Below are 21,983 nucleotides of genomic sequence, written 5' to 3' on the forward strand. Positions count from 1 at the left end.
CGAAAGGCGTAGCACCGCCCTCCCGTCACCGGGGGTGGGGCTACGTGTGGGTGACGTGGCGGCTCCTAGTCTTTGGTCGGATTTCGGCGGATTCAGCGCTTGGGGAGGAGGCGGTGACCACCCAGGAGACTGTGGCAGTGGTGGCGGCGGCAGGCGGCAGAGAGGAGGTAGGACTCGCTCTAGAAGGGGCCTGGCTGCCGTGTCCGCTCCGGGCAGCGGCTTTCCGGGGGCGGTGACGTGAAGGGGGAAGGGAACCTGGGGCGAGCGGGCTAGTCTTGCCGGCCGGGCTCGGGGTGAGGGAATACTTCGCCGTCCAATCAGGAAAGCCCTTGTTGAGAAAGACGTCGGCATTAGCTAATCACTGGTTGCAGTCCTCCAGGAGGCGGGACTTGGGCGGGGGAGGAACTTCCTGTTTCAAATAAACACCCAGAGATTTTTCCCCCCCTCCGCCTACCGAAGTGTGTCCCCCTCAAGAGGCCGGTCACCGTTTCTCCCTGAGGAGTCGAAGGGATCTGCGGATACGAGAGGGCCCGGTTAGGACCTAGGGCAGTTGCACAGGCCGGGCTGGAGCCTCGGGGCCACGGGACCTGCCTCTGGCCCTGTCTCGGCTTCAAGGCCCCCGGCCCCGCGCTCTGGCCGCCCGAGCCAAGTTGGAAGAGTCTGAGGAGCTGGACCGACTGGGCCAGAGAGCGGGGCCCTGCCCGCCGCCGTGGGCCGGGCCCAGAATTTGCGGGTGGCTTTTGGGCGCGAAAGTCCGTGCCAAGTGCAGAAGGGGCCCAAGGATTTGCTGTGGGGACGGGGGATTTGTGGGGAAGGAGGCCACCTGGGGAATGACACTCTGCCCTCCACAACAGTCCGAGGTTATGCGTCTCAATGATCCCGCGGAAACGCTACGGGTCTAAGAACACGGATCAGGGTGTCTACCTGGGTCTCTCAAAGACACAGGTCCTGTCCCCTGCAACTGCTGGCAGTAGCAGCAGCGACATCGCCCCTCTGCCCCCCCCAGTGGCCCTGGTCCCTCCCCCTCCCAACACCATGTCCTGCCGAGATCGGACCCAGGAGTTCCTGTCTGCCTGCAAGTCCCTGCAGAGCCGTCAGGTAAGGACCAGGAGTGGGAAAGGCAGGAGTGAGCCTTACTGAAATCTAGGAGAGGCTGTGCTCCAGCACTGTTGATTGACATGATGGAGAACTGATCTGGCTTAGAGGGGGCAGTAGGATCTACTAAGCAACAGAAAAGGGGTGGATCAGCTGTCTAGAAGCAAGGACTTAAACTGTGTTGTGAGAATTTACCCCAGAGGGTAGCCTTGCTACTCTGGAAGGAATATCTCAGGATGAAAGGTCGCTGCAGTATATTTGATTTGGATAAGAAAGAGGTTCTAGAGAGAGCCTTTAGCTCAGAGACAGACACTTTGAATTCTAGTTCTGGAATAGTCCTACCATAAGTTTGCTCTGTGGCCACACGGAAGTTAGTCTAGTTGGGCCTCAGGGTTTTTTGGGTATGTGGGGTTTTGTTTGTTTGTTTGTTTTAAAGTAGGCTCCTGTCCAGTGTGGACAAGCCTGTCCAACACAAGGCTTGAACTCCTGACCTGGAGATCAAGACGAACTGAGAGCAGGAGTCAGAGGCTTAGCCAACTGAGCCACCAGGCACCCCGGGCCTCGGTTTTTATATCTATAGAATGAAAAGAGCTTTCTCAATAAGTAATTTTTATCAAAATTACTTTAGAGTGCTTTTATTTTTTTTTTAACAAATTAGATTCCCTTTTTTCAGTCCAGACGTCCTAATCAAAGTGGGACCTGAGTGACTTTAGATAATAGATAATAGATAATTACTTTAGTAATTTTAGATATTTTTATTAGCACTTAACAGCTGCTCTTCCATATGATCTCCAAGAGCTTTCTAGTTATCCTCTTTGATTTCCTGATTGGAGGAATAGAATGGCAATAGTGCTTATCACTTATTTAGTGCTTACCACGTATGGGGTATCTGACTAAAATACTCTATAGTCCTATGTTGTGTGATCTTACCAACAAGAATAGGTGTGTGGATTTTCTTCATCTTATACAAGAGGAAAAGAGATTCAGAATGGTTTAAGGCACTTACCCCAAACCTCCCAGCTGATAAGTGGTGGAGTCAAGATTTGAACCTTGGTCTACCCATGTTCAAATCTGAGTTCTAAATGACTGCTACTGATAAGATTAGACTACCTAGTGAGGGTACTAGAGATAATTGAGTTGGACGCTTGAGGAACAGTGGCAGCTGGAAGTGAGGGGGCACTAAACCTTTACCTCTTCATGTTGCATTTCAGAATGGAATCCAAACAAATAAGCCAGCTCTGCGTGCTGTCCGGCAGCGTAGCGAATTTACCCTCATGGCCAAGTAAGTTGAGAGAAGTTATGTTGTGGGATGATGCAGTTTGGAGAGACGTAGGCTTGCCTTCAGTGCCCTTGGTGTGAGGGAGGAAGGGCTGCATTGGTTAAGCTGGAGCTAATGGGGGAATAGGCCTTGTCCTTCCCATCCCTGTGGTCCCCTCACTAATGCTCATTTCCAGGCGCATTGGGAAAGACCTCAGCAACACATTTGCCAAGCTGGAGAAGCTGACAATCTGTGAGTGTTCTTGGGGTCTTTCAGAGATGGGGCAGTGAACCAGAGAGGGCTGAGGAACCATACTCCCTGAGCCTTGTCTTTGACCTCCCATGTTGTGGCCTCATTGTCTCTGCAGTGGCAAAGCGCAAGTCTCTCTTTGATGATAAAGCAGTGGAAATTGAAGAGCTAACTTACATCATCAAACAGGTGAGCTAGCCTTCCAAAGAGATCACTAGGATGATTTTCCATTGTCCTGGAAGTCCAGAGCAAGTTTCTAGAGCCAGCCCCAAACATCCTGCTCATCTGTTGAGTCAGCGGACACTTACTGATCATCAGCTGTCACTTGCCTGGAAAACTTGAGGCAAGATTTCCACCTTAAGAGCTTATCATCTGTAAGAGATATCTAGCCCCACAAACTCATAGCAAGTAGAAGACAAGTGGTCTAGACCTTACAAAAAGATAAATGAGACAGTCTGGGGATGCTAGAGAAGATTTTATAGAGGGAGTGAAATCTGAACTGGTTTCAAGGCTTGCATAGAAGCAGTGCAAGAACGTTCCAAACAGAGGAAACAGTGTATGCAGTGGCCCAGCTTCTAAAAGAGAAAGTTTAAGTGTTTGTTGACAAGTGTTTGTTCAGATGTTATTTGCTCAGGAAGGCCTATCCTGACTGTGTTGTTTAGTACCTCACTGTTCCTAACTATGACGTCCCTTACCTTGCTCTATTTCCTTCTTATACCATTTGATACTTTATAACATTCTCTATCATCAACTTACTGATGTTTGTTTTTGTTCCCTCTCATCTACCTCATCCCACCACCACCCCTAACAAAGAAAAAAGTTGTAAATGCCACAAGAGCAGAGATTTTTTTTTTTCCTGCTTGTTCACGGATGCATCCCAAATGTCTGTAATAGTGTCTGGTGTAGACCAGGCACTCACTATTTGTTGACTGGATGACTGGCAGGCAGGAGATGAGGCTGGGAAGGTAGTTTGGTGGCTGGTTGTGAAGATCATTGTGGGCTTTGGTAAGGGAGGATGAAATCAATGCCATAGGCTGCAAAGACAATCAGAATCTGGATTCCAAGTCTATCTGAAAGACACCCCCCCTCCCCCAGACAGCAGAATCTGTACAGTTGTGATTCCTTCCTTTCCCAGCACAGTGTCATGAAAATAAAATGTGAAGTTGAATGACCATGGAGGGGGAAAAAAACCCAGCCTGGAGCACGGGCAGGCAGAGAGGCTAGGGAGGAGGCTCTGCTCTAGTGTGAAGGTAACATGGCAGAGACCAGGGCAGACATGTTCAGGGGATGCCTGCAGGGTAGAAGAGAGAAGATGCCGTGAACTTTTGGGGCACTATTGTGTAGGCTTTGAAGACAGTTCAGATCCCAAGTTCATTAGTTATGGTGTAACATTGGGTAAGCCACCTGACTGCTCTGAGCCTCAGCTCCCTTATAAATAGAAGGGGGAAATAACAGCATCTACGTCAGAGGGTGGTCATGGGGATCCAGTTGTTTATTTTTGGAGTCACTTTTTTTTTTTTCACTTTTTTTTTTTTAAGATTTTATTTATTTATTCATGAGAGACATACAGAGAGAGAGGGAGGCAGAGACACAAGCAGAGGCAGAAGCTGGCTCCATGCAGGGACCCTGATGTGGGACTCAATCCCGGGTCTCCAGAATCAGGCCCGGGCTGAAGGCTACACTAAACCCCTGAGCCACCCGGGCTGCCCTGGAGTCACATTATTGAGTGACTTCTAGCTGCCTGGTTCTGGGGGGAGTCAGTCTGAACAAGACAGGTGTGGTATCCGCCTCAGGGAATTTCCCCTTTTTAAAAAAAAATTTTTTTTTTAATTTACCCTTTTTTTTTTTTGATACAGTAGGGGGAGGGGCAGAACAGAGAGAATCTCAAGTAGGCTCCATGCTCAGCACGGACCCCATCTCGGGGCTCAATCCCAACCCTGAGATTATGACCTGAGCCAAAATCAACAATCGGTCACTCAACCAATTGAGCCACCCAGTGCCCCAGGAATTTCCTTTCTAAATGGGTGAACCAGACACTAGACAAGTAGAAAAGTTTCAGGGTGGTGAATCTTTTTAAAGAAACAAGGGAAATGAGAGCAGGCTGGGTGGCTCAGTGGTTTAGCGCCGCCTTCGGCCCAGGGTGTGATCCTGGGGACCCGGGATCGAGTCCCACGTCGGGCTCCCTTCATGGAGCCTGCTTCTCCCTCTGTCTGTGTCTCTACCTCTCTCTCTGTCTCTCTTGAATAAATAAATAAAATCTTTTTAAAAAAAGAAACAAGGGAAATGAGTTTGTCAGGGTAGGTAATTAATGTGAATAAATAAATAAAATCTTTTTTAAAAAGGAAAAAAAAAGAAACAAGGGAAATGAGTTTGTCAGGGTAGGTAATTAATGTTGATGGGGTGATCGAGTATAGCCTGTGAGAAGTGACATTGAGACCCGAATGGTGAAGAAAAAGTCAGTCATTCAAAGATCTGGTGGGAACACTTTCCAGAAAGTGGGAATAGTAAAGGGAAAGGTCCTGAAGGGTGGGCCACCTTAATGCATCTGATAAACATGAAGGAGGCCAGCATGGCTACAGCATAGCAAGTGAGAAAGAAACTGGGAAGTCAGGGAAATGGACAGGGTCAGACCCTAGAGAGTCTGTGTCAGCCAGGTAGGGTATTTGGTTTGTGTTCTAAATTTAGTGGAAAGCTCTTGGAAGATTTTTTTTTTTTAAGATTTTATTTATTCATGAGAGACACATAGAGAGGCAGAGACGCAGGCAGAGGGAGAAGCAGGCTGCATGCAGGAAGCCTGTCATGGGACTCGATCCCGGGTCTCCAGGATCAGGCCTTGGGCTGAAGGCGGCACTAAACCGCTGAGCCACCTGGGCTGCCCCTCTTGGAAGATTTTAAGCAGACGGATGATGGCTCTGTTTCTAGTTCAAAACTCACTCTGGTTGCTGTGTTGAGAGTGGATTGTCGTGGGTAGGCTGTAAGAAGGTCATTTAGGAAGCTCTTGGTGAGTATTGAGAGAAGGTGATGGTATGGTCTAAGGTAGGTTTAGCAGAGAAAGAGGTGAACAGCCTAATTCAGATTATCTGCTGGAATTGGCTGGGTTCTCAGTAGGCTCCTGCTAGGCTCCATATGGATTAAGTGGGAAAGAGAGAAATTGAGGATGGCTCTCCAGTGTCTGGTCTGAGCAGCTGGTGACTGGTGGTGCCATTTACCAAAATGGACAAGGAGAGAGAAGGCGGAACAGCTTTTGGTGGGGAATTAGAAATTGTTTCTGCGTTAAGGACAAAAAATAGTTGTAAGCTGCTTAATGTGTGTGTGGCAAGCACAGTAAACAGACAAAAGGTGCTCAGTGCTTGGTAAGTGATCAGTAGAGTGTGGTTGTGTTGTGGCATATAAGATGGGTTAAGAGGTGGGAGTCTCTGACTAGAAGCTTCTAGTTTGGGCTCCTCAGTGGGAAGTGGTACTGCTTTCTAAGCCAGAACTCTGAGGAGAGGAGATTTTATTGGGAGAAACCACGGAATGCAGTTTTGGATGTGGGGCTCTAAGGGGACTGTGTCAGCTCCATAGGGACAGACCAGTTGGCGGTGGGTATTGCCCATGGGTCTCAAGAATGGTTGTGGCTAGAATACTAAGTGGGGGGACTATTGGAAGAAGTTTCTGAATCTAGGCTGTCTTCAGCCTGATCCTTGGACTTACTATTCCTGACCTCTTCTTCCCCACCCCACCCCCATCTCCTGGGCAACCTTTCTCTGCCACTCCCCAGCCAACTTCATCTCTCTTGTCTTATCTGGCCCTTAGCAAGCCCAGTCAGGGAGCAGAGGATGCCTTGGTCGGGTGTAGAAAGCCTGGCTGTGCTACTTTACCTCATCGTGTGTGATCTTGGACAATTCACAGCTTTTACTCCTTTGCAATAGTAATTCTTGACACGAATTCTGTATATAAGAAGTATTTTGTTGGTGCTTCCTGGAAACTACAGAGACTTTGACTCTTCCCTTCGCCTAACTGCTGCCACAGGTGCTTTGTTGGTCAGCATGCTCCAGGTGTGAAATTTTGGTCTTCAGAGTAGTTCTGTGGCCATGTGCCTGGCCTCCTGAGGTGGAGTTGGGCTGTAGGATGAAGGGGGTAGTCAGCTAAGCGTCTGCCATCGGTTCAGGTCATGATCCCAAGGTCCTGGGATCGGGCCCTGCATTGGGCTCCCTGCTCTGCCTGCAGATCCCCCTGCTTGTGCTCTCTTTTTCTTTTTTGTCAAATAGATAAGTAAAATCTTTTAAAAAAAAAACAAAAACAAAAAGGAGGATCCCAAAAACCGTGGCTCAGTGATTTAGCGCCTGCCTTCAGCCCAGGGCCTGATCCTGGGGTCCTGGGATCAAGTCTCACATCGGACTCCTTGCATGGAGCCTGCTTTTCCCTCTGCATGTGTCTCTGCCTCTCTGTGTGTCTCTCATGAATAAATAAATAAAATCTTAAAAAAAAAAAATGAGACCGCATTTCTCCTTTTCTGGCTCTACTCTGCAGGGACTGAACCAGAGCAAGGTCCAGAGCTTGGAACCTCCCAGCAGGCCCTTCTGGTCTGACTTTGAAATACCCACACCCCTGCTCGTAACTTTCACTCTGTTCTCTGTGCCAGAGGTGTCCATGTGGGAGAGACATTGGCTGAGGACCCTTTTGTTAATAGTTTTTCTTTGGCTCTCCCTAGGACATCAATAGCCTCAACAAACAAATTGCCCAGCTTCAGGATTTTGTGAGGGCCAAAGGCAGCCAGAGCGGCCGGCACCTGCAAACCCATTCCAACACCATTGTGGTTTCCCTGCAGGTGGGACCTGGGGTCCGTAGAGGGGGAGGCAGAAGGGAGAAAGTTGTTGTCTCCTTTGGCCGACCCTCTCTCCTTTTCTTCTAGTCAAAACTGGCCTCGATGTCCAATGACTTCAAATCAGTTTTAGAAGTGAGGACAGAGGTAAGAAGAATCTATGTAAGGGGTAGGACTCGGGATAAGGGCCCAAGGGGAAATTGGGGAAGAAACAAGTGCAGGGGTGAGGGTAACAGGGTCCTAGGCCAACAGGAGAGTCTCTCTAACACCTGCTTTCCAGAGGCCTCAGGACCTTTGTATTTCTCCCCCAACCCCAGAACCTGAAGCAGCAGAGGAATCGGCGGGAACAGTTCTCCCGGGCACCTGTGTCAGCCCTGCCCCTTGCCCCCAACCACCTGGGTAAGTCACTGGCAGTGCAGGGAGCCCAGAGGGGTAAGGCTCAGTTACTTTGGCTGTGACGGCATCCTCTAACCCTGTGAGGGCAGGGCTTGCGTAGGAGAATGGACAGCCAAGGGAGATGCCAGGATTTTTCAGAGATCAAACCTGATTGCTGGCATTCATGACCTGCACTTCATCTCCCACATTCTCACTGTTGGGGCTGAATTCAATCATGGGCAGTAGAATGACAGTTTCCAGTATTTTAATTCATTCAGGTTCTCTCATCTAATTTTCACCACCACCTCTGAGAAGGCAACTATTACTATGCTCCATTTTATGGGGGGAGGAAACTGAGATCTAGAGAGGTTAGATGACTTGTCCAGGGTCACAAGGCTAGTAAGTGGCAGAGCTGGGTGGGATTCAAATCCAGGCCATGTGGACTTTGAACCTTTCAACCACTAGAAAGTGCTTTTTCTTTCTTTCTCCAGGGGGCAGTGCTGTGGTTTTGGGAGCAGAGTCCCGTGCTTCTGGGGATGTGGCCATTGACATGATGGACTCTCGGACCAGCCAGCAACTACAACTCATCGATGAGCAGGTACCTGGGCTCTGAACTGGGGAGGAGATGCTCCTCTGTCCTCCTCTGCGGGCCACCAGCAAGTGTTTGAAATGTACCTTGAGTAGAGTGGCAACCTGGGAGGGTCCTAAAGAGGCAGGCCCTGCCCTGAGGAAGCTCCTAGCGCTGACGTTTGCTCTCCTTCGAAGGATTCCTACATCCAGAGTCGGGCAGACACTATGCAGAACATTGAGTCCACAATTGTCGAGCTGGGCTCCATCTTTCAGCAGTTGGCCCACATGGTCAAGGAGCAGGAAGAAACCATTCAGAGGTGAGACTCTCTCTCTCTCACCCTAGACAGAAGAGCCTTCTCTTCCCTGTGAGGTGGCATCTTAAATGTTCGCAGGGAAGCTGGATGTCCTTTGGAAGAGTAGAGTGAGTCTGGACCACCCAGGGAATCCATTCAACAAGTGTTGATGGAGCGCCTGTTTTTTGTCAGGTGTTATTCTAGGTGCAGGGGGTATAGCAGTTAGTAGATGAGTGAAGTCTCTGTAGTTTAGGTGGGGAATTCAGTAGGGTGGGTGAGGACAGCTGTTCAAAAGAGTTGACATGAACTTTTCAGGTAGTGATAAGGTCTACACAAAGAATTACAGTGGGATGATGTGTGAAGAAAGGGGCTAAGTGATTCTTCTTGATGGACTCCTAGGCTTCTTCCATATTTTGGCTGTTGTAGATAATGCAGCGAATATAGGGGCGCAGAATTAATTCTTTCTTTCTTTCTTTCTTTCTTTCTTTCTTTCTTTCTTTCTTTCTTTCTTTCTTTCTTTCTTCCTTCCTTCCTTCCTTCCTTCCTTCCTTCCTTTCTTTTCTTTCTTCCTTTCTTTCCTTTTTTCTTTCTTTCTTTTTTTTCGCAGATATCTTTCTGAGTTAGTATTCTCTGTTCCTTTGGATAAATGCCCAAAAGTGGAATTACTTGATCATGTGATTAATTCTATTTTTAATTTTTTGAGGAACCTCTACACTGTTTCCCATAGTCACTGCAGCAATTTGCATTCCCACTAACAGTGCGTGAAGGTTCTTTTCTCCACATCATCACCAGCATGTGTTGTTTGTTTCTTTCCTTTTTTTTTTTTTTTTGATACTAGCCATTCTGAAAGGTGTGAGGTGATACCTCATACCTCATTTTGGTTTTTTTTTTTAAGATTTTATTTTATTAACTCATGAGAGACACAGAGCGAGCGAGAGAGAGGCAGAGGGAGAAGCAGGTTCCACGCAGGGAGCCCGATGTGGGACTGGATCCCAGGTCTCCAGGATTAGGCCCTGGGCTGCAGGCGGCGCTAAACCGCTGTGCCACCAGGGCTGCCCCCTCATTGTGGTTTCATTTGTACTTCCCTGATGATTGCTTTTGAGCATCTTTTCATGTGCTTGTTGTCTGCATGGATGTCTTCTTTGGAAAAATATCTATTTAGACCTTCTGCCCATTTTGCAATTGGATTTATTTGTTTGCTTGCTTGCTGTTGGGTTGTATGAATTCCTCATATTTTTTGGATATTATTATTATTTTTTTTTATGATAGTCACAGAGAGAGAGAGAGAGAGAGAGGCGCAGAGACATAGGCAGAGGGAAAAGCAGGCTCCATGCACCGGGAGCCCGATGTGGGATTCGATCCTGGGTCTCCAGGATCGCGCCCTGGGCCAAAGGCAGGCGCCAAACCGCTGCGCCACCCAGGGATCCCTATTATCTTTTTTTTTAAAGATTTTATTTATTTATTTATGAGAGACACAGAGAGAGAGGCAGACACAGGCAGAGGGAGAAGCAGAGGCTTCATGCAGGGAGCCTGATGTGGGACTCGACCCCGGGTCTCCAGGATCAAGCCCTGGGCCAAAGGCGGCGCTAAACTGCTAAGCCTCCGGGCTGCCCTATTTTTTGGATATTAGCCCCTTATGGGATATATGATCTGCAAACCTTTCTCCTTTTTTTTTTTTTTTTTAAGATTCATTTATTTGTGATAGACATAGAGAGAGAGAGGCAGAGACACAGGAGGAGGGAGAAGCAGGCTCCATGCCGGGAGCCCGACGTGGGACTCGATCCTAGGACTCCAGGATCGCGCCCTGGGTTAAAGGCAGGCGCTAAACCGCTGAGCCACCCAGGGATTCCCCTGCAAATCTTTCTCCTTTTTAGGAGGAGAGAACTTTGTTGATAGTTTTCTCTGTGTAAAAGCTTTTTATTTATTTATTTTTATTTTTTAAGGATTTTATTTATTTACTCATGAGAGACACACACAGAGAGAGGCAGAGACATAGGCAGAGGGAGAAGTAGGCTCCATGCAGGAAGCCCAGTGTGGGACTCCATCCCGGGACTCCGAGACCACACCCTGAGCCAAAGGCAGACATTCAACCGCTGAGCCACCCAGGCATCCCTGTGTAAAAGCTTTTTAATTTGATGTACTCGCATTTGTTATTTTTGCTTTTCTTGCCCTTTTAGTGTGGAGTCAGGTCCAAAGAATATTGCTAAGTGATGTCAAGGAGCCTGCCTCCTATATTTACTCTGGAATTTTTACTCGATCCCAGGACCCCAGGATCACACTCTGAGCTGAAGGCAGACGCTCAACTGCTGGGCCACCTAGGCATCCCACCTTTGATCCATTTTGAGTTTATTTTTGTGCATGGGAAAGAAAGTGGTCCAGTCTCATTCTTTTGCATGTAGCTATCTAGTTTTCCCGACACTATTTATAGAAGTGATTGTCTTCCCTGTTTATGTATTTCTCCTTTGGTGTAAATTAATTGATCTTATGTGGGTGGCTTTATGTCTGGGCTCTCTCTCCTGTTCCATTGATCTGTGTGTCTGTATTTGTGCCAGTACCGTGCTGTTTTGATGACTATAGTTTTGTAAGTGTAGTTTGAAATCAGGGAGTGTGATACTTCCAGCTTTATTCTTTCTTCAAATAGCTCCAAATAGCTTTGGCTATCCAGGGTCTTTTTTTTTTTTTTAACTTTTTTTTTTTAATTTTTATTTATTTATGATAGTCACACAGAGAGAGAGAGAGAGAGAGAGAGAGAGGCAGAGACATAGGCAGAGGGAGAAGCAGGCTCCATGCACCGGGAGCCTGACATGGGACTCGATCCCAAGTCTCCAGGATCGCGCCCTGGGCCAAAGGCAGGCGCCAAACCACTGCGCCACCCAGGGATCTATCCAGGGTCTTTTGATTCATAAAAGTAGTGTAATATTTGATAAGGTTGGATTTAGGCTTACCATTTTACTATTTGCTTTCTTTTTCTTTTTCCTGTTTTTTTTTTTTTGTTGTTGTTCCTTTGTTCCCCCTTCCCTAATCTTCCCTTGAACAACTGAAATTTTTTTCAGAATTCTGTTAAACATTTTTTAGCTACATGTCATTGCCTTGCTTTTCTTTTTTTTTTTTAAGTGGCTGCTCTAGGGATTACAGCATACATCATCAGCGCTCACAGCTTACTTCATATAAGATATAAGAACTTTAGGGGTGCTTGGTGGCTCAGTCACTTGGGAGTCTGACTACAGCTCAGGTCATGATCTCAGGATCATGAGATCAAGCCCCATGTTGGGCTCTGCGATGAGTGTGGAGCCTGCTTGAGATTCTCTCTCTCCCTCTATTTCTGGCCCTCAACCCTATTTATACACACATTCATTCAAATAAAAACACCAATAAAAAAATACAACAAAGAACTGTCCAACCCTGTCATCTAGCCTTTATGCTCTAGTTGTCCTATCTGTGCACCTACATACCTTTGAAATCCCATAATCCAGTATTATAGTTTTTGTTTACAAAAATTAAGAGGAAAAAGTTGTGTTTCATATTTAATTCTGTGTTTACCATTTCCCTTTTTTCCTCCCCCAATTTTTATTCTAGTTAGTGGGGATCCCTGGGTGGCTTAGCAGTTTAGCGCCTGCCTTCGGCCCGGGGTGTGATGCTGGAGTCCCAGGATCGAGTCCCACATCAGGCTCCCTGCATGGGGCCTACTCCTTCCTCTGTCTGTGTCTCTGCCTCTCTCTCTTTCTGTCTCTCATGAATAAATAAATAAAATCTTAAAAAAAAAATTCTAGTTAGTTAACACATAGTGTGATAATGGTTTCAGGAGTAGGATTTAGTGATTCATCACTTACATAAAACACACAGTGCTGGGGATCCCTGGGTGGCGCAGCGGTTTAGCGCCTGCCTTTGGCCCAGGCCGCGATCCTGGAGACCCGGGATCGAATCCCACGTCGGGCTCCCGGTGCATGGAGCCTGCTTCTCCCTCTGCCTATGTCTCTGCCTCTCTCTCTCTCTCTGTGACTATCATAAATAAAAAAAAAATAAAAAAAAAACACCCAGTGCTCATCACAAGTGCCCTTCTTAATGCCCATCACCCATCCAACCCATCTCCTGCTCCTTATCAGCCTTCAGTTTGTTCTTTGTGGTTCAGTCTCTATGTTTACCATTCCAGGGCTCTCTGTTCATTCCCAGATAGCCAGTTTCCATTTGGTAGCCCTTTCCTCTTAACCTGAAGAACTTCCCATAGCATTTTTGTAGCGCAGATCTGCAGTTTTCTGGTTTTTTGTTTGTTTGTTTGGGTTTTTTTTTTTTTTTTAAAGCTTTATCTATTTGAGTGAGGGGAGGAGGAGGAGGGAGAGGAAAAGGAGAGAAGCAGACTCCACACTGAGCATGGAGCCAAACATAGGGCTGGATCTTACGACATGGAGATCATGACCGAGCTGAAATCAAAAGTCAGACTGAGCCAGCCAGATGCCCCAGATCTGCTCTTTTACTTTCCTTTTATTTGAACATTTCTTTTTTTCACTTTCATTCTCTTTTTCTTTTTTGTTTCATGTGGTTTTTGCCTTTTTTTTTTCTTTAAAGTAGGCTCTATACCCAACATGGGGCCTGAACTCACAACCCCTAGATCAAGAGCTGCACGTTCTACTGACCGAGCCAGCCAGGCACCCCCACCTTCATTCTTTGTTTTATTTTGTTTTTTTAAGATTTTATTTTTTATCTGACAGAGAGAGAACCCACAAGTAGGGAGAGTGGCAGACAGAGGGACAGGGAGAACAGGCTCCCCGTGGAGCAGGGAACTGATAAGGGACTTGATCCTGAGACCCTGGGATCATGACCTGAGCCAAAGGCAGACACTTAACTGACTGAGCCACCCAGGTGCTATCACCGTCATTTTTTTTTTTTTTAAGATTTTATTTATTTATTCACGAGAGACATACAGAAAGAGGCAGAAATACAAGCAGAGGGAGAAGCAGGCTCCATGCCGGGAACCCGATGTGGGACTCCGTCTAGGGACTCTAGGATCACACCTTGAGCCAAAGGCAGACGCTCAACTGCTGAGCCAACCCAGCGCCCCGCCCCCCCAACCTTCATTTTTGAAGGATGTTTTCCCTGGATATAGAATTTTGGGTTTACAGTTTTACTCTTAGGTATTTTAAATGTATCACTTTACTGTCTTTTAGTCTTTCTTCTTAAGGAGAAGGCAGTGGTAACTTTATATATGTAATGTGTTTCTCTGGCTGCTTTGGAGATTTTTTTTTTTTTTTTGTCTTTAGTTTTCTGCAGTTGACTATTCTCCAAATGTCATTTTCTTTGAATTTCTCTTTCTTCGGATTCTCTGAGCTTTTTGAATCTGTACATCTATGTCTTTCACAAAGTTCAGGAAACGTTTAGCTGTTACTTACTCAGACCATGCCCAGTTCCTCAGGCTGTTTCAATGTTCTCAGTTCAGTAAGAGGGAAAGCCTGTACAGAGAGCAGAGGAAGAGATGTGGGAGGGGGAGGAGTCCACATGGCTACACATTGCTGCCCACTTGCTCTTAGGCCTTTTGGCAATATCAGATCGTGATTGATCCTTATTCCCCATGGCACCTAGCAGAGAGCTTCCACCCTAGGTTATTGATCATGTGAGACTGGGTGAACACCTACATTTGCATAAAGCAGGTTTCTCAGCACCAGCCCATTAAGCAGCTTCACATATTTAATTGGCCAAGGTAAAGACAATGGGTCCCTAGCCATCTCACCCTTGGAGATTCCTATGCCATAGGTGTGAGTGGAGTGGACTTCAAGGAATCTCCATTTTATGTAAGCCCATAGGGAGTTCTGATGAGCATCCAAGTTTGAGAACCCACTAGTTAACAGGATGTTTGTTTATTCATTCAACGACTATGGTACCAGCCATTTATAAGGTGCAGTGAGTCTAGCTGTCTTGGTCCTGTAATTAAGAGCTGATTCTTACCTGGCTTAGCTGAGACCTAGGGAACTCCTTACTGGGTTGTTCCATAAACACTATCACTCCTCAAGCTGTGATGTATTTTGGTTTTTTTAACAATGTTTTATTTTATTTATTTTATTTATTCATGAGAGACACAGAGAGAGAAACAAAGACACTGGTAGAGGGAGAAGCGGGCTCCATACAGGGACCCCGACATGGGACTTGATCCCGGGTCTCCAGGATCGTGCCCTGGGTCGGAGGCGGCACTAAACCGCTGAGCCACGTGGGCTGCCCTGTATTTTTTTTTCCTGTATTTTGAATATTAAAATACTATTCGTTTTTAAAGACTCCATTCATTTGAGAGAGAGCGAGAGAGGGCACATGTGCACAAACTAGCAGCAGGGAGGGGCAGAGAGAGAGGGAGAAGCAAACTCCCTCCTAAGTAGGGAGCCCAAGGTGGGGCTTAGTCCCAGGACCCTGAGACCCATGACCTGAGCCGAAGGCCAACACCCAACCAACTGAGCCATCCAGGCCCCAAATGTTAGAATATTATAGATTCAATGAAACAGAATTATTAAAAAATATTATATGCACATGCATGCAACTGTACATTCTGGCCTTCCTTGAATGAGTGAAGTATCTTTAAGTGTTAGTGTTCATTGGTGTGCTTACTTTGGCAGCACATATACTAAAATCATTTGTTCATTGTTTTGTTTTTTAAGATTTTATTTATTTATTTATTCATGAGAGACACAGAGAGAGAGAGTCAGAGACACAGGCAGAGAGAGAAGCAGGCTCCATGCAGGGAGTCTGATGTGGGACTCGATCCCGGGTCTCCAGGATCACGCCTTAAGCTGAAGGCGGCGCTAAACCGCTGAGCCACTGGGGCTGCCCTGTTCGTTGTTTTAGCAAACATTTGTTGCTGCTGTGAGGTAGTCCAGCTGGATCTGGGGACAGGAAAGCGTAAGACAGTTCTGGTCCTCGTGGAGCTCATGTCTAGCAGAAGGGATGAATATGGACAGTTACTGCTCATCTCTTACTCTGTCATTTCCCTTTGCACCCCAGTTTGTAATTAACAAAATCTCTAGAAAAGTTGGGAGGATGGTACAAACACCTATTTCCTTTTCACCTAGAATTGCCAATTTTTTTCTCACATTTGCTTTCCCTTTTTTCATCTGTGGAGTGACGCTTCAAGTCCATGCCAACGTCCAGCTCCTTAGACCCATGACTGTCCTTGCCTGATTCATTCATGACTTTTTGTGTGGCAAAGTGGCAGTTTTCCAGTTCATCCCTTGTACATTTATTAGCTGGCATCCTTCTGTAAAGCAGGAGCTTTCTCAAAATATTACTAGGAATAATGGGTTTCTTTCTCATATTCAATGTACTGTAATCCATTACCATCATCTTTTTCATTAGAGTCTGATTTCCTAAACCTGGCCATGTGGAACTCCTTAAAGGCAGCTTCTGTAGCCTCTGAACATGACCCAACTCCTGTCAATCATTATGAAGCTTTGGGGAAACATATACTCTGAAAACTAAAATCTCAGATCTCCTAGTCAAGGTCAAATTGTCTTTCCAGTTCTGGACTTACTGTTATCTTCTGTTTAACCTTCTTTTTGTTGTCATCCCCAACTTACACTCACCTTCTGATCCTCTGGGTTTCCATACCTCTCCTTCAATCGGGTCACGTATCCTTGCTATTCTAACTCCTAACTCCAGCTCCTTTTTTTTTTTTTTTTTTAAGATTTATTTATTTATGGGCACCTGGGTGGCTCAGTCAGTTAAGTGTCTGCCTTTGGTTCAGGTCATGATCCTTAGGTCCTGGGATCGAGCCCCACATTGGGCTCCCTGCTCAGCGGGAGTCAGCTTCCTTCTCTCCCTCTGCTCCTCCTTCCTGCTCGTGCTCTCTCTCTCTCTCTCAAATAGGAGGAGGGTGGGGCAGAGAGGGAGGAAGAGGACAAGCCGACTCTGCACTGAGCAGGGAGCCCAACATGGGGCTCATCCTTATGACCCTGAGATCATACCCTGAGCCAAAATCAAGAGCCAGATGCTTAACCCACTATGCCACACAGGTGCCCTGAGACTCCTGCTTCGTAATGCTTGATTCCTTCTCTCTTTCGTTTTTCTTACTCTCCATGAGACATTCCTTTGTCCTCCTCATTATGCTAACTTTTCCCATTTTCTTCAGCCTTCAGCCTTCTCCCTTTCCAAGCCCCTATTTTCTGCCCTCCTCATTTCTGTCTTCTCCCTACTACCGTCTCTGAGTATCCCATGGATTGCTCATTTTATTCCCCCACCAGAGTACCCTCTCATTAGTTTCCATTCATGGACTCCTATTTAAAATCTTTCTTATGCCAGACTGCATTTACTGTGCATCTGTTTCCGTTAAAGCCATTCTTAATTGCCGAGATGAGCTTTCTTGGGTATGAGAAGACATTTGTGCCCACACTGAGACATGAAATTAAGTCCAAAGGTAGGAAACCTGATACTTGAGTTAGCCACTCTGACACAAATAGGGAATCATGCACAGTCCAGGCTCCTGTATTTGACATTTTGTTTAAATTTAGTTACTTATTTAAGTAATATCTATACCTAATATGGGGCTCGAACTCATGACCCCGAGATCAGGAGTTGCATGCTTTTTTTTTTTCAAGATTTTATTTATTATTTGATGGAGAGAACACAAGCAGGGAGAGTCACAGGCAGAGGGAGAGAGAGAGGTGGGCTCCTAAGCCTGAGGCAGACACTTAGCTAACTGAGCCACCCAGTCACTCCACCCCTCCTTTTATTTTTTTTTAATTAATTAATTATTTATTTATAGAGACAGAGAGAGACAGAGGCAGAGACACAGGTAAAGGGAGAAGCAGGCTCCATGCAGGGAGCCCTACGTGGGACTTGATCCCAGGTCTCCTGGGCTGCAGGCGGGCTAAACCGCTGCACCACCGGGTCTGCCCTCCACCCCCTCCTTTGACATATTTATTCAGGATACCTGGGTGGTTCAGTGACCAACTCTTGGTTTCAGCTCAGCTTGGTTTCAACTCTTGGTTTCAGCTCATGATCTCAGGATCGTGAGATCGAGTCCTGCATTGGGCTCCCTGCTCAGTGAGGAGTCTACTTCAGATTCTCTCTCCCTCTCCCCCAGCCACCTCTCAAATAAATAAATACAATTTTTTTTTAAGATTTTATTTATTTATTTGAGAGACAGAGCTAGAGCACAAGCAGGGAGGAGAGGGAGAAGCATGCTCCCTATAGAGCTGGGAGCCCGATGTGGGGCTCCATCCCAGGACCGTGGGATCATGACCCCAGCCAGAGGCAGATGCTCAATGAACTGGCCATCTGGCACCCCCAATAAAATCTTTTCGGGGTCCTTTTTTTTTTTTACATTATTTTTTTTATTTTTATTTTTTTTATGATAGTCACACAGAGAGAGAGAGAGGCAGAGACATAGGCAGAGGGAGAAGCAGGCTCCATGCACCGGGAGCCCGACGTGGGATTCGATCCCGGGTCTCCAGGATCGCGCCCTGGGCCAAAGGCAGGTGCTAAACCGCTGCGCCACCCAGGGATCCCTCGGGGTCCTTTTTTATTAAATAAATTTAAAAATTTATTTGGGGCACCTGAGTGGCTCAGTCGGCTAAGTGTCTGCCTCTGGCTCAGGTTGTTATCCCAGGATCCTGGGATCAAGTCTCGCATCAGGTTCCCCACGGAATATGCTTCTCCCTTTGCCTATGTCTCTTTCTCTCTGTCTCTCATGAATAAATAAATAAAACCTTTAAAAATAAAAAATTTAGGGATCCCTGGGTGGCACTCAGTAGTTGGGGACCTGCCTTCGGCTCAGGTTGTGATCCCGGGATCCAGGATCAAATCCCACATCAGGGAGCCTGCTTTTCCCTCTGCCTATGTCTCTGCCTCTCTCTCTCTCTCTCTCTCTCTCTCTCAGTCTGTATCTCTCATGAATAAATTAATAAATGTCTTAAAAAATTATTTTAAAGGATGTATTTATTCATGAGAGAGCGAATGCAAGAAGGGGGAGGGGCAGAGAGGGAGGGAGAGGGAATCGGAAGCAGGCTCCCCAGCAAGCAGGGAGCCCAACACAGGGCTCAGTCCCAGGACCCTGAGATCATGACCTGAGCCGCAACCAAGAGTTGGAAGTTCAGCCAACTGAGTCACCCAGGTGTCCCAAGAGCGACATGCTCTTCTGACTGAGCCAGCCCGGTATCCCTGGGCTCCTACATATGAACAGAAAATAGTTCGCAGCCTTCATGCCTACCTCCTGTGGCCCTGCAGCTTGCACCCATTGGCCCAGGTTTTCCTTTCCTGTTCCAGCTGGATTACCAGGCTACAGCTTTCTGTCCTCAGGACTTCGTGCAGTTTCTGTTCCCACGGACTCCCTTTGCAAAGACCAGGGATTTTCAGGATTGCATATGCAAGGTGGCCAGGAAATGTTTTATTTTCCTCAGCAGTCTCTCGAGATGGCGCTTCTCTGAGGACTTCTCTGTACCTTGGAGAGACATGTTCTCTGAATTGTAGGGCTTTTCTTATCTCTTGACTTCCTGTCCAGATCAATATGTTTTTTTTTTCCCCATCTCAGTAATGTTTTTTTTTTTTTAAGATTTTATTTATTCATGAGAGACACACACACAGAGAGAGAGAGGCAGAGATCTAGGCAGAGGGAGAAGCAGGCTCCATGCAGGGAGCCTGACATGGGACTGGATTCTGGGTCTCCAGGATCACACCCCAGGCTGAAGGCAGGCACTTAACCACTGAGCCACCGAGGCATCCCTCCTGTCTCACTCAGAACTGGAATTTCCTGACTTTAATGGTCTGTGAGCGTTTTCTCCCATATTACAAATGCAATATTATTCATTAGACAAAAATCAATAAATACTAAGAAGCAAAAAAGTATAATAGCTAACATCGTAGGGGCTCATAGTGTGGGTTGGGCACTTTGTTAACTCATTTGAGGCCTACAACAACTAGAGATGCAGTGTTGTTGTTAACCTCATTTTCCCTCTGCAGCTTAAGAAAATGAGTCTGGAGGTTAAATGACTGGCTCAGAATCACAAGCTAAAGAGTTGCAGAGCTGATTTTCAAATCAGAGTGAAGACTTATTTGTGTTACCCTTCCAGAGTTTTTTCTTTTCTATTTTCTCTTTTTTAAAGATTTTATTTATTTGAGAGAGAGTGAGAGAGAAGGAGTAGGGAGAGGCAGAGGGACTGGGAGTAGCACGCTCCTTGAGCACAGAGCCCAATGCAGGGCTTGATCCTGGGACTCCAGGTTCATGACCTGAGCCAAAGGCAGACGCCCAGCTGAAAAAGCCACTGAGCTTTTTCTATACGCAAGTATATATGCACAAAAATGGGGATCCTCTTGTATGTAAATACTTTTTACATATTGTGACCATCTTTCCATGTTGGTAAATACACTTCAACGGCATACTTTTTAACCCAGTATCCTTCTGTTTCCTCCTCTTTCGGCCCTGTCTCCAGGATTGACGAGAACGTGCTGGGCGCCCAGCTGGATGTTGAGGCTGCCCATTCAGAGATCCTCAAGTACTTCCAGTCAGTCACCTCTAACCGGTGGCTCATGGTCAAAATCTTCCTCATCCTCATTGTCTTCTTCATCATCTTTGTGGTCTTCCTTGCCTGAACCCTCTCAACTCTGAGGCACTCTGTGCGGGTTTGGAACCCCTTTGGGAGGGCGGGTGGCCAGTGCTGCCACTGAGCCTGTGCAGGGTGCTTGGGAGGAAGGCCCTGTTTCCCTGGGACTGCTGAGAATGGCCAATGCCCCTGACCCTTTGACTCTGGCCACCCTGTCCTCCCCTCACCACCCTCAGGCCCTCGAAACACACACAGTTCTGGATGTGTACTCTGCTGTGAAGTGGCTGGAAGGGAGCAGAGGCCAACTGGGGGGCTGGTAGGGGAGGTTGTCTCCACTAGGTAGGAGATTTTTAGAAACTCCCCAACCTCTTCCAAAGGAAACTTTGGCAGCAAGGGGAGATGATGCCCTTCCCCTTCCTGAGAGTGAGGAAAGGAAGTGAAACTGCCCCCGGGACCAACTTTCCCATCCGGGTTAGAATTTGACCTCTCTCTCCTTCCTCTCTCCACTACGTGAGGCAGGGGGCCCTGTGCCCCTCAGCTGCCTGCACAACCCCACCTTTGGCTGCTGGTGACTCTCAATCTGCCAAATGCGCTGCAGCCCATTTTCTCCCAATTACAGCAAGACTGTCAGCCTCATTAGCCATGTTGTCATTTCTGGGTGGGAGCGTCGAGGTTTTCACAGCCAGTGGAATGAGTGGGCTGCCTAGTACCAGAACTGCAAAGCTGGGCTGATGGCTCTGAGGGCCGAGCTTTGGGGTGGGTGCACACAGCTGCCTTTGGGCTGGGAACAACCAAGTGCAGCAGCACTTCATTAGCATGGAAACGTCAGAGGGGGAAGCACTACCCCAGAATGGGTCCCTGATTGGTGCCAACTTCCAGGATCGTCTCCAGTAGTATTTGTACCTGTTTCAGCTGCATCCTCTACCCAGCTGGCCCCCATTTTTCCTTGAACTGGATGATGCAGGAGCTCTGCCTGCTGCCGGGAGTGAAAGGTGAAGAACTGGTTTCCCAGCTCCAGCTGAGGCTCTTGGTCCACTCCAAGCCTCTCACCAAATCCAAGCCAGTGAAAGGAGAATGAAGGAGAAACCTGCCTGCAACACGCACCCTCCAGGGAGATTAATACACTTCTGGGCCAGGAGCCACAACCACATCATTCTGAGATTACTGCGGTCCCCCCACATCTCACACACCCTAAAGGAATTTCAAGTTACAGAGAACCACCAGCATACTGAGAGCTGACCCTAGAACTTTGGCAGGCTGGAGAGGGGAAAAGGAAGGAGAACCTATGTCTATTCTAGGCCAGCATTTTACTATTTCCTCTCTCCCTGGCCTTTGTTCAGCTGGTGGTCTCAGTTGCATCTTCACTGCCCAGCTGACAGTGAATGTATTTCCGGCACAGCACTTCAGGGGTGGGTGGGGAGGTTGTGAAGACAATTGCTTGCCAAAGCTGGATAAACGCACGCTGTCAATTGACTTCTTGGAAGGATGCATAGATTGGAAGTTCATTTGTGTCACAAGTGTTTGTGGAGTTATTGGCACATGCCAGGCAGAGTTCCTGAGCCAGGAGCTGGAGAAAAAAAGATGAATTAGTCAAGGTCCTTGCTCTCTCGGGGTTTACATTCTAGTTTTCTGTTGCCTGACAATCTATAGACAAGAAAGGGTATCCATCCGGTGCTGGCAGAAGGCTGGGCTGAGACTTCAGTACTGGCTGCATACTGCTAGGGGGCTGTGAACGACCACTCCCGCTTCCGGGAGTCGCCCGCTCCTCGGAAGCCCTTCGTGTGAGGCGCCCCTTCCGTGTTCCTCCCGGAGTCCCGGGCTGCAGCAGC

General features: G+C 47.2%; 1 protein-coding gene across 4 annotated transcripts; it reads left to right on the forward strand.

The window, feature by feature from the left end:
* The first annotated feature begins 30 nt into the window (after nucleotides 1–30).
* Nucleotides 31–20,790, forward strand: STX5 (syntaxin 5). 4 transcript variants are annotated; one of them, XM_055309517.1, is made up of 11 exons: nucleotides 31–167; nucleotides 855–1,098; nucleotides 2,307–2,377; nucleotides 2,550–2,605; nucleotides 2,721–2,791; nucleotides 7,296–7,412; nucleotides 7,497–7,553; nucleotides 7,724–7,805; nucleotides 8,273–8,379; nucleotides 8,547–8,668; nucleotides 20,044–20,790. In XM_055309517.1, exons 2-11 carry the CDS (start codon nucleotides 874–876, stop codon nucleotides 20,201–20,203), a joined length of 1,068 nt encoding a protein of 355 aa, XP_055165492.1. In that variant the 5' UTR covers nucleotides 31–167; nucleotides 855–873; the 3' UTR covers nucleotides 20,204–20,790. The 4 variants fall into 4 exon arrangements, with proteins under 4 accessions (XP_055165492.1, XP_055165507.1, XP_055165515.1 ...); XM_055309532.1 differs by having other exon boundaries at nucleotides 940–1,098; XM_055309540.1 differs by having other exon boundaries at nucleotides 1,007–1,098.
* The last annotated feature ends 1,193 nt before the right edge of the window (nucleotides 20,791–21,983 follow it).

Source organism: Nyctereutes procyonoides, unplaced genomic scaffold (genome assembly GCF_905146905.1).
Source record: "Nyctereutes procyonoides isolate TBG_1078 unplaced genomic scaffold, NYPRO_anot_genome, whole genome shotgun sequence".
In the NCBI taxonomy this organism is placed as follows: Eukaryota; Metazoa; Chordata; class Mammalia; order Carnivora; family Canidae; genus Nyctereutes; species Nyctereutes procyonoides.

Excerpts from the sequence above, each read along its gene's own strand:
- STX5 (XM_055309517.1), top strand. The coding sequence starts at position 874 with ATGATCCCGCGGAAACGCTACGGGTCTAAGAACACGGATCAGGGTGTC. Across the intron at positions 1,099-2,306 it reads AGTCCCTGCAGAGCCGTCAG|AATGGAATCCAAACAAATAA; the intron begins GTAAGGACCAGG and ends GTTGCATTTCAG. Across the intron at positions 7,806-8,272 it reads CCTTGCCCCCAACCACCTGG|GGGGCAGTGCTGTGGTTTTG; the intron begins GTAAGTCACTGG and ends TTCTTTCTCCAG.